Source organism: Penaeus vannamei, chromosome 3, assembly GCF_042767895.1.
Source record: "Penaeus vannamei isolate JL-2024 chromosome 3, ASM4276789v1, whole genome shotgun sequence".
Classification (NCBI taxonomy): Eukaryota; Metazoa; Arthropoda; class Malacostraca; order Decapoda; family Penaeidae; genus Penaeus; species Penaeus vannamei.
The window spans coordinates 493,648-508,647 of NC_091551.1; the positions used below are offsets into that span (position 1 = coordinate 493,648).

Below are 15,000 nucleotides of genomic sequence, written 5' to 3' on the forward strand. Positions count from 1 at the left end.
ACTTTCTTCCCGTTTTCTGTGATCCGATTTGCGCTTCCGTTTTCTTTGACTATTTGCACGTAATGTGGGTCTTTTTTACGGGGAGACTTGCCTATAGTGATGATTGGTGAATATGGTGATTTAATTTGTGGAATTTGGCGTAGAGGATTTTGTTTTTTCTCTCTTTTTTCAATTCATGATGGCTTAGGACGGGAATGCTTGTGAGATATGAGAAATAGATATAAATATTTACCATAGTAGTTTCATGGAGTAGGTATTTGATCAGAACGCTAAGATGAGCTGTGATTAATTTTTAGCGACATCGAATTATTCTTCCGTTAATTGCATTCCATTTTAGGGAACTAGTTCTCGCGGCGGAGTGATTTTCCGAAGGTGAACTATGAGGCTGGAGGAGGAGAAACGTTGGATTCAAATGTTGATAATTCTTTTTTTTTTCTCGTTCTCAGGAATGTAAACCTTTACTCTTTTTCTTCTCTTGGTGTTTCTCTTTTCTTTTGCGCTCTCTCTTCTATCTCTCTTATTTCTCTCTCTCTCTCTCTCTCTCTCTCTCTCTCTCTCTCTCTCTCTCTCTCTCTCTCTCTCTCTCTCTCTCTCTCTCTCTCTCTCTCTCCCTCTCATATCTCTCTTTCTTCTCTCTCCCTCTCCCTCTCCCTCCCTCTCCCATCTCTTCTCTCTCTCTCTCTCTCTCTCTCTCTCTCTCTCTCTCTCTCTCTCTCTCTCTCTCTCTCTCTCTCTCTCTCTCTCTCTCTCTCTCTCTCTCTCTCTCTCTCTCTCTCTCCCTCCCTCCCTCTCTCTCTCTCTCTCTCTCCCTCTCTCTCTCTCTCTCTCTCTCTCTCTCTCTCTCACCCAGAAAAAGGAATAAAAGAAAGGGAAGTTTAATACTCGCACCCATTCATTCCACATCGAGTGTGCGTGGGAGGTCAGTCTCCGCTTCAACACAGAGCAATTGCAGAAGCAGCTCGAGGTTTGGGGAGGGAGAAGGGGGGGAAGAGGGAAGGGGGAGGGGGAAGGGGAAAGGGGGAGGGAAGAGGGGGAGAGGAAGGGGGGAGGGAGGAGGAGGAGCGGGGGCTAAAGGAGAGGGGGAGGGAGGGAGAGGAAAAGGGGGAGGGGGAGGGAAGGGCAGGGCTAAAAGAGAGGGAGGAGAAGGGGGAAAGAGGAGGAGAAGGGGAGGAGGGAAGGAGGAAGGGGCTTAGAAATGGGGGGGAGGGGGGGATGAAGCTACGCTCTGCTCGACTCTGCTCATCGTGGCGGCAAAAGAACCTGTTTTATTTTGGGCTTAATGTGATCCCCCTCTCCCCCCCCCCCCCCCTCTCCGCTCTCACCCCTCCTCCTCTTTTTTTTAAAAAGCAAGTTCTGGGACCGAGTTTCATCTTGCTTTTCTTTGCTTTCTCTTCTCTCTCTCTCTCTCTCTCTCTCTCTCTCTCTCTCTCTCTCTCTCTCTCTCTCTCTCTCTCTCTCTCTCTCTCTCTTTCTCTCTCTCTCTCTCTCTCTCTCTCTCTCTCTCTCTCTCTGTCTATCTATCTCTCTATCTCTCTATCGCTCTCTCTTTCCCTATTTCTCTCTCTCCCTCTCTCCCTCTTTGCGAAGGCCTAACTTGGCAACAATGAAGTGAAGGGGAGGGGAGGGAGGGAGGAAGGAAGGGAGGGAGGGAGGGAGGGAGGAAGGGAGGGAGGGAGGAAGGAAGAAGTTCAGTGCGTGACAATTTCTACTTTCTCCCTCATGTCGGCTTCCTCCTACCTTTACATTTTTTATCTTCGAAAACCATTTCTTTTTTTTCTTTTTTTCATTTCTCATTATTTGAATAGCCATATATACTCTCATCCAAGAACAACATTTTCGAGGCTTTTATATAACGTATTTAGAGAAAAAAAATCTAGGTTTGGTCTTTTCAAAGAGGCGGCGTTTTAAAGTCTAAGGGAAGGAGGGGGACGGGGGTGGAGGGGGGGAGGGAGGGGGAGGGGAGGAACGTGCTATGTTGTCAGGCTTGCATCAGGTGTAGGGAGGGTGGGGGGGTGGGGGTGGGGGGGGAAAAAGGTTGGAAGGTTGGCAGGCCTGCAGCAGGTGTAAGGAGGGGTGCGTGGGGAAGGTTGGCAGGCCTGGACCTCCGTGAATCAGGGGTTCCTTGACCATCAGCTGATTCACGACTTTAACACACATACTTTTAAAGCACTGGATCGCTTTTACGTGTAGTTTATATATGTTCCTACTTTATTTATTTATTTATTTATTTATTTCTGTTACGTATGTTTTTTTCTTTCTTTTGTGTGTATTTATTCTTTATTTTTCTTTCTGTCTTTTTTCTGTGTGTATTCTCTCTCTCCCTCTCTCTCCCTCTCTCTCCCTCTCTCTCCCTCTCTCTCCCTCCCTCTCTCTCTCTCTCTCTCTCTCTCTCTCTCTCTCTCTCTCTCTCTCTCTCTCTCTCTCTCTCTCTCTCTCTCTCTCTCTCTCTCTCTATCTCTCTCTCTCTCTCTCTCTCTCCCCTTCCTGTCTTACACACACAACAATACATAACACGAGAGGCATTGCATTACGACACGAAAATGACCCCTATGGGCTCGTCGGCGCTTGCAGGGAGGGAATATAATGACGCAATTGCTTTCACAGGTTAGAGGGAAAAAAGAGAAAGAAAGAGAGAAAAAGAAAAAAAAAGGAAAAGAGCGCGAGAGAAAATGACTTGGGGTTTGAAATTACATCTGGGATCCCTCGGTAAGCGTCCTGAGTCATACTCTGAGGCTCGTTTGCATTTTCGTGGCGGGAGGGAAGGAGGGAGGGAGGGAGGGAGGGAAATCTGCTCTCTCTCTCTCTCTCTCTCTCTCTCTCTCTCTCTCTCTCTCTCTCTCTCTCTCTCTCTCTCTCTCTCTCTCTCTCTCTCTCTCTCTCTCCCTCCCTCCCTCCCTCCCTCCCTCCCTCCCCCTCCCTCCCTCCCTCTCCCTCTCCCTCTCCCTCTCCCTCTCCCTCTTCCTCCCTCCCTCCTTCCCTCCCTCCTTCTCCTTCCAACAGAATAGCAATTAATAGCATTTCCCTAAGTAATAAAAGCCACAGCCGGCGAGCCCCGACGCACTCGCCGCCCAGAGACGCACTTTGCAGATGCCTCGACTTGCAACACTGTGCAATAATGGATGGTATGAGCTGGGTGCAGACGGGGTGGGGGGGAAGGAGGAAAGGATAGGGGAGGGAGGGAGGGAGGGAGGGAGGGAGGGAGAGAGGGAAGGAAGGATGGGAGAAAGGAAGGAGGGAGGGAGGGAAGGATAGGAGAGGGAGGGAAGGATGGGAGAAGGGGAGGATAGGGGAGGGAGGGAAGGATGGGAGAAACGGAGGAGGGAGGGAGGAAAGAAAGAAAGGAAGGAGGGAGGGAGGGAAGGATGGGAGAAACGGAGGAGGGAGGGAGGAAAGAAAGGAAGGAGGGAGGGAGGGAAGGAGGAAAGGAAGGAGGGAGGGAGGGAAGGATGGGAGAAGGGGAGGAGGGAGGGAAGGATAGGGGGGGGGAGGGTGTGTGGCCCTTTTGGGTGATGTGTTTGTGCTTGTTTATTGTTTGTAAACAAGACGTTGATCATCTGTTATAACGATGATGATGATGATGTGATGAAAAAGTCCCTTGATAATGATATTGGACGTTGGGCGAGTGGCATCTCGTGACAGCTGTGCCACGAGGTGAATTAACATTACTCATCTGTCAATAGCGAGATAAAAAAGATATATATATATAAGCATACGTTAGGATTTTCGTATCAAAAAAATCTTAGGAGGAATACCGCATCAGAATAAACACCCAATGGCTTAAATCACGTTAATAATAATGTATATAATAATGACAGCGGTGGCGATAATTGATAATAAGAATATTAATAACGAGAAAGAAGGGTAGTAAAGTCATTAGAAGGAGAGGTTCCTTATATCGAGGTTGTGTTGTGAATGTGTGTGGGCGCTCTCTGACGTCACAGGCTCAGCAAAGATGAGGTCTCGACGTCACACACACACGCGCGCGCGGTCGTACACATACATATTGTCATATTTGTATGTGTGCACGTATATGCATGTATATATTTACATACTCTTACATACACTGAGATACATATATAGACTTGAAGGTATATATACGTACATACATACACTCGCGTTACATACACACTCATGAATGCATATCACACACACACACACACACACACACACACACACACACACACACACACACACACACACACACACACACACACACACACACACACACACACACACACATACACACGTCAGACACACACACATACACACACACACACACACACACACACACACACACACACACACACACACACACACACACACACACATACTTCTCTCATGATGATGTCTACGCTTTGCCCTTTGCTCTCTCTCTCTCTCTCTCTCTCTCTCTCTCTCTCTCCTGCCTCGGAGTAGAAGGTCGTTAAGTGTGTCGTATTTTTCTTCTTTCATTCTTTCTCTTTTTCTTCTTCTTTTTCCTTCTTTTTCTTCTTCTTCTTTTCCTTCTTTTTGTTCTTCATCTCTTTCTCTCCTACCCTCCTCTTCTTCTTCTTTTCTCCTCTTCCCTTCCTCCCAACCTTCCTCTTCTTCTCTTCTCTTCTTCCCTTCCTCCCTTTCTTCCTCTCCTCTCCCCCTCCCCCTCCATCCTACCCTCCTCTCTTCCCTCCTCACTCCCTCCTTCCAAAATCTTCCGTGTGTAACTCTGTCTACTTTCCAAACCGGTCTGCCCCTCCCCCTTCCCTCCCTCCCTCCCTCCCTCCCTCCCTCCCTCCCTCCCTTTTTCCACCTTCTCTCCGTCCCTTCCCCCACACAGTCCTTCCTTCCCTCCCTTCCTCCCTTTTTCCACCTTCCCTCCCTTCCTCCCTCCCTTTTTTCACCTTCCTCCTACAGTCTTTCCTTCCCTCCCTTTTCTCCCTTCCTCCCTTTCTCCCCCTTCCCTCCCTCCATCCATCCATCCCTTTCCTCCCTCCCTTCCCTCCCTCCCTCCATCCATCCATCCCTTCCTCCCTCCCTCCCTCCCTCCCTCCCTCCCCTCCCCCTACCCTCCCTATTAAGAAGGACGAACCGGAAAACGACAGCAGTACTTGGCGTCATTCACAGAACGACTGCATAACACAAGACGAAAGAAAATTGCCATACATTCATGCACTGAGGAGTTGTCTTCCCACTATGTACATTGAGAGAGAGAGAGAGGGAGAGAGGGGGGGGGAGAGAGAGAGAGAGAGAGGAAGAGAGAGAGAGGGGGAGGAGAGAGAACAAGAGAGAGAGAGAGAGAGAGAGGGAGAGAGAGAGAGAGAGAGAAGAGAGAGAGAGAACAAGAGAGAGAGAGAGAGACAGAGAGAGATTTGCTACGACGTCTGTATGACTCAACGAAGCTGGTAACTGGTTGTTACTCGACCTCTGTGCGTGAGAGAAGAGAGAGAGAGAGAGAGAGAAGAGAGAGAGAGAGAGAGGGAGAGAGAGGGAGAGAGAGAGAGAGTTATTGAGTCAGCAACAGCTGTAGTCTCACACACACCTGTATTCCCCCTCATGCCTCCTTGTGTCCTTGGGTGCACCGCTGTACACCTGTTGCACTGAGGGAGGGAGGGGGGGGGGCGAATGGTAGGAGGGGGAGGGAGACAAGGGGAAAGAAGGGAGGAGGGAGGAGATGCACACGGGGTGAAGTAGGTGTGTGTATGTGAGAAAGAGAGAGAGAGAGAGAGAGAGAGCGTGTGTGTGTGTGTGTGTGTGTGTGTGTGTGTGTGTGTGTGCGTGTGTGTGTGTGTACACTTGATCCCAGTGTATTGTATTTTACCACCCTCCCCCTCCCCCTCCCCCCTTCTCATTGTCCCCCACCCCCACCCCCTCCCCCACCACAATGATATATGAATTAACGAAGGTCTTGTTCTTGGAAAGTTTGATACTGGGGAGGAGGGGGGGAGGGCGGAGGGGGTGGTATATGCACGTGAGCTACTGTAGATTACCCCCCCCCCCCCCCCCCCCCCCCTTCCTCTCTTCCATCTCCCATTCGAAAAAATTATGTTTATATATATTCCTCTTTCTTCCTCTCCCCCCGATTCGAAAAAAAGAAATATTTATATATTTCCTCCCTTCTCCCTTTCTCTATGTGTATATCTTCTTTCTCTATGTGTATTTCTTCTCCTCCTTTCTTTACATATATTTTATCCTTTTCTACCATTTCTCTTTTTTCAAAAACAGATTCACATTATGTAGGACTCAGCAAAAGTATTTTTTTCGCTCTCTTTACAGCTCAGGTGATAGCTCGTTAGTGTGCGGGAATGAGTCACCTGTGTGTGTGTGTGTGTGTGTGTGTGTGTGTGTGTGTGTGTGTGTGTGTGTGTGTGTGTGTGTGTGTGTGTGATGTGTGGTTGGATGGTTGTAGGTTTATGTGAGATGTTATTGATGTTGTTGTTAATGTTTTTGTTTTTTGTTTTTCAGTCAGAATATGTTTATATGTCGAGTGAGAATAAAATTCATTTCTTATTTGAATTACAGTTAGGAAAAAGATAAGTCCCTTTTCCCCTTCCCCCTCCCTCCACCCCTCTCTCCACCCCACCCCCACCCTTGTGTTCTCACCTTTCCCGCGTGCGTTCCCACTCGCTGCCTCTCCCCCACCCCCTCTCACGCCCCCCTCTCCCCCTCTCACGCCCCCACTCACGCCCCCTCCCCCTCCCCCCTCTCACGCCCCCTCTCCCCCCCTCTCACGCCCCCACTCACGCCCCCCTCTCTCCCCTGCTTAGGCGGCTTCCAGGCGTTCGAGCGGCTGTACCCCGAGCTGTGCGAGGACGCCCTCATGAGGTCCAGAGACGACCTGGACTCCGCGCCCTGCTACGAGCCGCCCTACAACCCCGCGGGCGTGTGTCTGGGCGTGGGCGGCGTGCCCCCCGGTGCCATCCCGCCCTCGCCAGGCAACGAGAGTGCCATCGACCAGGCCAAGGCGTCCGAGATCCTGCCCTTCCTGTACATCGGCAACGCCCGCGACGCCCAGGACCTCCGACTCCTGCAGGTGAGGCGGCCGAAGGGACTTGGTTTTGTGTGTGTGGGTTGGCGTTGTTTTTTTTTGTTTTTTTTTTGTGGTGTTTTTATGTTGGCGGGGATGGTGTTGATTATCGTTGTTGTGTTTGTTGCTGCTGCTGTGTGTGGAATTTGTGATGAACAGATTGCAACAGGAACAGCTGCTATAACTGTTATTGTTATTGTTAGTATTATCATTATTATTTTATTATTGTTAGTATTATCATTATCATCATCAGTATTATTATTATTATTATTATTACTATCACTATTGTTATTGTTATGCTATTATAGCTATTTTTTTATTATTGTTAGTATTATCATTATCATCAGTATTAGTATTATTACTATTACTATCACTATTGTTATTGTTATGCTGTTATAGCTCTCACCGCTAGTCCTGTCCTCCCCGCCATTACGACCTCGCCAGACTATCACCTCGTACTAACGTGTTCCCTCTCTCTCTCCCTCTTTCTCTCTCTCCCCTCCTCCCCCCGCCCCCCCCTCAGGCGCTGGGCATCACGCGGGTCCTGAACGTGACGGCGCACGTGCCCGGCTACCACCAAGACTCCGGCATCTGCTACAAGACGCTGCCGGCGATGGACTCCGGCCACCAGAACCTCCGGCAGTACTTCGACGAGGCCATCCACTTCATTGGTGAGTCTCCTCCACTTTTTTCTCTTTTTTTCTTTTTTTTTGGGGGGGGTGTTTGGGGGGTTTTGGTGGTTCTTTATTTTCATTTTTTATTCGATTGTTATTGATTTTTTTTTTTTTTTTAATAAATCGTTTGTTTATTGTAAGACGGGGATCTTGTGTTTGTTTGTTTGTTTTCGTCGTGTTTTTTTTTTTTTTTTTGGGGGGGAGGGGAGGGGGGAAGAAAGGAGGTTGGGAGAGGAGAGAGGGAGACGGGGATGGAGGAAGTTAGAGAAAGGGAGGGAGAGGAAGAAAGAAAGAGAAAGAGGGATGTGGGAGAACAAGGGAGAGAAGGAGATAGGGAGAAAAAGAGAGAGAGAGAGAAACAGAGAGAGAGAGAGAGAAACAGAGAGAGAGAGAGAGAGAGAGAGAGTGAGAGAGAGAGAGAGAGAGAGAGAGAGAGAGAGAGAGGGAGAGAGAGAGAGAGAGAGAGGGATATGACGAAGAAGGAGGGAGGGAGAGGGAGGGAGAAAGCGGAATGTCACCCTGGACACTCCATCGTACACGGTATCCAATTACATTAATCCGTCTAATAAAATAATTCCCCATTAGAGGGACTTATGGAGACCGCTGACTTGAGAGGGGGAGGAGGAAGAGGGGGAGAGGGGAGGAGGAGGAGGAGAGAGAGGGAATAGAGGAGATAGAGTGGGAAGAAGAGAAGAGGGGAGGAGGAGGAGGAGGAGAGAAAGGGAATAGAGGAGATAGAGTGGGAGGAAGAGAAGAGGGGAGGAGGAGGAGGAGGAGAGAAAGGGAATAGAGGAGATAGAGTGGGAAGAAGAGAAGAGAGGAGGAGGAGGAGGAGGAGAGAAAGGGAATAGAGGAGATAGAATGGGAAGAAGAGAAAAGGGGAGGAGGAGGAGAGAGAAAGGAAAGAGAGGAGATAGAAAGCGAAGAAGAGAGAGAGAGAGAAAGAGATAGAGAGAGAGGAGGGAGAAGGAAGAAGAAGAAGAAGAAGAAGAAGAAGAAGAAGAAGAAGAAGAAGAAGAAGAAGAAGAAGAAGAAGAAGAAGAAGAAGAAGAAGAAGAAGAGGAGGAGGAGGAGGAGAAAAGAAGAATCACAGCCGAAAATGGATGGCAATTTGTGATGAGTCATGATGACTAGGATGAATAATTGAAATGTTTTTTTTCCCCTCTTTCCCTTTCCCCTCCAGCCCTCTTCTCCCCTCTGGCTTTCTCTCCTCCTCCTCCTCCTCCTCTTCTCTCCCTTCCTTTTTTTGGGGGGAGGGGGGAGGGAGGGGAGGTGCTGGAGGTTAAGTGCAGTGACTCATATTGAGAGTTAAATATAGGCCTCTCTCTCTCTCTCTCTCTCTCTCTCTCTCTCTCTCTCTCTCTCTCTCTCTCTCTCTCTCTCTCTCTCTCTCTCTCTCTCTCTCTCTCTCTCTCTCTCTCCCTCCCTCTTGTTCCGTCAAACCAACTTGTCACACTTTTAAAATTACCGGTTTAAACAGCTTGTTGATCTTATAACCCTCCCCCCCTCTCTCTCCCACCCCTCCTGCCCTCACCCTTCTCCCTCACCCCCTCTTCCGCCCCTCCTCTCCCCCACCCTCCCTTCTTTCTCTCCCCTCTTCCTCTCCCCCACAACCCTGACTCATCAACCGGGGGGGGGGAGAGGATGTACCCCTTCTCCCCCTCCCTTCCCTCCTCCCTTCCCTTTCCCCCCCCAACAAGGGTACGGTTGTCAACGTGTCACTAGAACTGGTTGCGCTCTCTCTTTCTCTCTCTCTCTCTCTCTCTCTCTCTCTCTCTCTCTCTCTCTCTCTCTCTCTCTCTCTCTCTCTCTCTCTCTCTCTCTCTCTCTCTGTCTCTCTCTCTCCCCCTCCCTCTCTCCCTCTCTCTCTCTCTCTCTCTCTCTCTCTCTCTCTCTCTCTCTCTCTCTCTCTCTCTCTCTCTCTCTCTCTCTCTCTCTCTCTCTCTCTCTCTCTCTCTTTCTCTCTTTCTCTCTCTCTCTCTCTCTCTCTCTCTCTCTCTCTCTCTCTCTCTCTCTCTCTCTCTCTCTCTCTCTCTCTTTCTCAGCTACTCATGTCCTCAAGACAGCTTCACGCCCCTCCCCTCCCCCCCCCCCTCCTCCCCGGACAGCGTGCAGGGAACAATACCCCGATTAAGGTCTAAAAGCCACCAACTGTTGGTCTCGTGGCCTTTGTTTTAGAGAGAGAGAGAGAGGGAGAGAGAGAGAGAGAGAGAGAGAGAGGGAGGAAGGGGGGGAGGGGAGAGAGAGAGAGAGAGAGAGAGAGGGGGGGGGGAGCGAGAGCGAGAGGCTACGGGTGGCAATGACATTTATCTTTTATATATTAATGAAGCTCTCCTCATATTCGAAATCCTTTCACTTTTTTCCTATTTCTTTTCCTCCTTCTCCTCCTCCTCCTCTTCCTCCTCTTCCTCCTCTCGCACCCTCAAAATCTCTTCTGATTACAAACATTTAATTGGACACCCTCTATTATTAGCAGATAAGCCCTCTCTCTCTCTCTCTCTCTCTCTCTCTCTCTCTCTCTCTCTCTCTCTCTCTCTCTCTCTCTCTCTCTCTCTCTCTCTCTCTCTCTCTCTCTCTCTCTTTTCTCTTTCTCTCTTTCTCTCTCTCTCTCTCTCTCTCTCTCTCTCTCTCTCTCTCTCTCTCTCTCTCTCTCTCTCTCTCTCTCTCTCTCTCTCTTAATCTCTCTTCTCACCCCGAAAACTTTATTAATTCATAAGTGGGTGACTTTATTAATAAGCGAAGAGGATGAGGCTTTTGACCACACACACACACACACACACACACACACACACACACACACACACACACACACACACACACACACACACACACACACACACACACACACACACACACGCATTCCAGATTTGATTTTCGCTCCAGTTCATTTTATGCGTAATCGGTGCTGGATGTGACGTCATCATTGGCGCCAGCTGACATGGAGGGCGGCGCGGATATTAGCTTCATTAAAACACTAAATGGCACCCAATTTGTCACGTGAAATAGGCGGTTCATTGCGTAGAGGGTTGGGGGGGGGGGTTGGATGAGGGGGAGGGAGTGTAGTTGAAATAGGATATAGAGTGAGATGAGTTTGAGTTGGCTGCATGGATGTCGCGTTCAAATTTCCCGCCAAAATGAAGTAAAGCGGGGAAGGATGAAATTCGCGCGTTCGAGCTTCGAGTATTTCTTTTCTATCCTATTTTTTTCCATTTATGTGTTATTATTTCTCTTATAATTTCTGTTACCAAGTGATCTGAATTATATCCGTGGATTTTTCCGGTTATTTCTCCCCTTACCGGGTGATGTTTGTGCAAATTTGAATGGGCGTCGACACCATAACAACTCCCCCCCCCCCTTCCCCTTCCCCCCTACCCCCCCTTCGTAAGTGCGCCATTAAGCCATGAGTCACTGTGACAACCCCCCACCCCCTCCCCCTTCCTCTCTCCTCTTCCCTTTTCCTCCTCTTTTCCCACTTCGTTGTTCTCTCTCTCTTTTTTTCCTCTACCTTTCATCTTCGCCTCCCCCTCCCCCCTCCCCCTCATCCTCGTCTTCATAAACCTTCCTATGTCAATCTCTCTCTCCCCCTTCTCTTCCCCCCTTTTCCTCTTTTTTTCTACATTGTCTTTTCTCTTTCCTTCGCCCCTTTTCTTTCCCCTTCCTTTCATTATAACCCCCTTCTGTTTCTCTACATTTCTCCCATACAATGCCTCCCTCCCCCTCTTCTCTTTCTCTTTCTCTTCCCCTCCGTCTCTCCCTCCTTCCTCCTCGCTTCCATTTTCTCCTTCCCTCCCTCCCTCACTCCTTCCTCTTCTTTCTCCCTCACTCCCTCCTCTCCTTTCTCCCTCACTCCCTCCTCTCCTTTCTCCCTTCCCCCTCTCCCTCCTTCCTTCCCTCCCTTCCTCTCTCCCTTCTTCCCCCTCTCTCCCTCCCTCCCTCCTCCCCGTTATCCCCCTCTCCCTCCCTCCTCCCCGTTATCCCCCTCTCCCTCCCTCCTCCCCGTTATCCCCCTCTCCCTCCCTCCCTTTATCTTAGGGTGAGTCACGGCAGTTTACAAAGGCCCTGGATATATAATATTGACACGAGCCATTGACAGTTGAGTGCAGCCATGGGTATACCCCCTCCCCCTCCCCTCCCCTCCCCTTTTCCTCTTCCTCCTTTCCCCTCTTTTATCCTATTCCCCGTTTTATTGTAATTTTTCCCTCTTCCTCTTTTTCTTTTTCTTTTCCTTTTTTCCGTTTCATTATCCTTTCCTTCTTTTCTTTTCCTTTTCCCTTTTCTTTATCTCATCTTTCTCCCCCGTTCTCCTCTCTTCTCACTTATACTTTCTCTTTCCTCTTCCCTTCCTCCCTATTCTTTCTGAGAGAGAGAGAGAGAGAGAGAGAGAGAGAGAGAGAGAGAGAGAGAGAGAGAGAGAGAGAGAGAGAGAGATTGTATCACTTCCTTAGTGACAAGTAATTAAGAAGGACGAGCGCGTTGGTCGGTTAACCAGCAGTAACTACCAATAACTGGGCGCGTATTTCATTCACGTTCCATTTGGCATCTTTTCATTTTTTTCTCTCTCCTTCCTCTTTCTCTCTGATTTTTCCCTCGCGTTTTTTGGTTGTTTATGTGAGGCGTGTATTTTTTTCTCTTTCTTTCTCTTTTTCTTTCTCTTTCTCTCTCTCTCTCTCTCTCTCTCTCTCTCTCTCTCTCTCTCTCTCTCTCTCTCTCTCTCTCTCTCTCTCTCTCTCTCTCTCTCTCTCTCTCTCTCTCTCTTTTATTTCGTGGAATGGCGGGAAAAGGAGAGTAAGAGAAGGGAGAGCGAGTGTAAAATGGCGCTGGGCGAGATGGGGGTCATTTAGGACAGGGAGAGGAAGGGAGAGCCGTGATTCATGTTAATGGAAAGGGGGATTAAGATATATCGGAAGGGATGGTGCTATTGATTACAAATAAATAAAAGGAGGTGGAGTTATAAAATATATATGCGGAGGAAAAAAAAAAAAGAAGAATGGCAGTTAGACTTTTATCACCGTGATCCCTCGCGCTACCACGTGTCCGTTTGCGTTCGTTTCGTCTCGCTTCGTATCAAAGCCATTGATATCTTTATTTTTTTTAAATATAGCAAGAACAGTGAAGAAAATGAACACATTTCCGCAATTTAGGCAAACTCACAAAGACCAATTTTCCCTTCCCTCTTACAGTACAATAGAACGCACATTAGCGAGATTGGGAAACCATTAGCAGGTCTGTGATAGACACCTGCCGCTCGCCTTAATGCAGATGGCGCTAATGATGGAATCGAACAAGATTTAATCTCTCCCCTACGCACACGCCCGCGAATTTGGAGAGAGAGAGAGAGAGAGAGAGAGAGAGAGAGAGAGAGAGAGAGAGAGAGAGAGAGAGAGAGAGAGAGAGAGAGAGAGAGAGAGAGAGAAATAAATGTGTATGTAGTGATACGTATCTATTAAGTTTAGAAAATGGTCTGTTTCAGCGAAGATAAATGAATAGATAGATATATAATGTTTCTCTCTCTCTCTCTCTCTCTCTCTCTCTCTCTCTCTCTCTCTCTCTCTCTCTCTCTCTCTCTCTCTCTCTCTCTCTCCTCTCTCCCTCTCTAAAAAGTATAAGAGCGAGAAGGAATCAGTCTTTCTTCGGACCCTCTTCATTGAATGGGATCAATAGATGACAAAAGGACTTCAAACCCCTCTTGTAGGGGATCGGAGAGGAAGCTGTTGAGGCGAGTTCGGCGTCGTGATTCTATTGTTGTTTTTAAATGGCTGCCGCCCCTCCCTCCCTCCCTCCTTATATTTTTTTTTTCTCATATATTCGGTTTTGAATGTCTGCTCTCCATTGTCCGCGAGGAAGAAAGAGAGAGAGAGAAGAAAGAAGAAGAGAGAGAAAGAAAGAAAGAAAGATTTGAAGGAAGTGAAAGAGTGAAAGACACGGGAGAAAGATTTTATTTTTTTATAGCACAAAGCCTATCGATTCTCTCTTTTTTTTAACCTTTCTCCTTTATTATCATTATTATTTTCCACTTCTCATTGCATTCCCTATTTCTCCGTTTTATTTTTTTCTCTCTCTCTCTTTCCTCTGCCTCCTCCCTCCCTCCCTCCTCCTTCTCCTTCTCTCCTCCCTCCCTCCCTCCCTCCTTCTCCCTCCCTCTCTCTCCTTCCCTCCCTCCTTCTTCTCTCCCTCCTCCCTCCCTCCCTCCCTCCCTCCCTCCCTCCCTCCCTCCCTCCCTCTCCCCAAATTCCCCATTTTCTCCCCAAATAGAAGACGCATTGCGGGCGGCCTGCTTCTCCTCTCCCCAACCTGCTTGCTTTCGCCTGCTCTCCGGACGCTGCTATGAGTCATTCGCGACTGTGGGACTCGGTCGTGCGTTCGTGTGTTCGGGTGTTATTGTGTTCGGGTGTTCGAGTGTTCGTGTGTTATTGTGTTCGTATGTTTGTGTGTTCGGATGTTCGTGCGTTCGGGTGTTATTGTGTGAGGGTGTTCGGGTGTGAGGGTGTTCGGATGTTCGTGTGTGAGGGTGTTCGCGTGTTAGTGTGTTCGGGTGTTCGAGTGTTCGGGTGTTTGTGTGTTCGGATGTTCGTGTGTTCGTGCGTTCGTGTGTTCGGGTGTTAGTGTGTTCGTGTGTTCGGAAAATTAGGAAAGATTAGGAGAAATAAAACAGGAAAGGAAAAACAAGAAGAGAAAATTTAAAAAAAAGAAATGTTAATAGATATAGAAGATAAGGAGGAGAAGAAGAAAAAGAAAAAGAAGGAGAAGAAAACAAAAAAAAGAAGAAAAAAAGAAAAAAGAGAAGAAGAAGAAAAAGAAAAAGAAGAAAGAGAAGAAGGAGGACAAGGAGGAGGCCGAGAGCAGAGGCGCCGTGGACAACCTGAGGAAACAAGCGTCACACTCCGGCAGGAAGCCTCGGCGGTGACTCATGGGCAGGGAGGAGGGGGAGGGGGTGGGGGTGGGGGGCTGGAGGAGGAGGTGGGGGGGCTGGGGGAGGAGGGAGGAGGGAGTGGGGATAGGTATAATAGGGGAAGGACAGAGGAAGGGAAGGAGAGAGGTGGGATAGGGGGGGTGGAAAGAGGGGGAGGAGAGGGAGTGGAGGTGGAAGAGAGGGGAGGAAGGGAGGGAGGGGAGGAGGGGGGTCGGACGCACTATCAAGCCTGTAAGATGATAGGCGAAGGGAGGAGAGGGGGATGGTGGGAGGAGAGAGAGAGAGAGATTGAATGAGAAAGAGAGAGAGAGAGAGAGAGAGAGTGAGAGTGAGAGAGAAAGAGAAAGACAGGGAGAGAGAGAGAGAGAGAGAGAGAGAGAGATGGCGAGGTATGCCGTCAGGTAATATTTGTTGAT

General features: G+C 48.7%; 1 protein-coding gene across 1 annotated transcript in view; it reads left to right on the forward strand.

The window, feature by feature from the left end:
- The window catches only part of puc (puckered), a 56,921-nt gene that overhangs the window by 31,512 nt on the left and 10,409 nt on the right, over positions 1-15,000 (forward strand). Inside the window, exons 3-4 of the mRNA XM_070139385.1 lie at positions 6,741-7,006; positions 7,524-7,671. Coding sequence (XP_069995486.1) covers positions 6,741-7,006; positions 7,524-7,671 — 414 coding nt within the window. The remainder of the gene's footprint in view (positions 1-6,740; positions 7,007-7,523; positions 7,672-15,000) is intronic.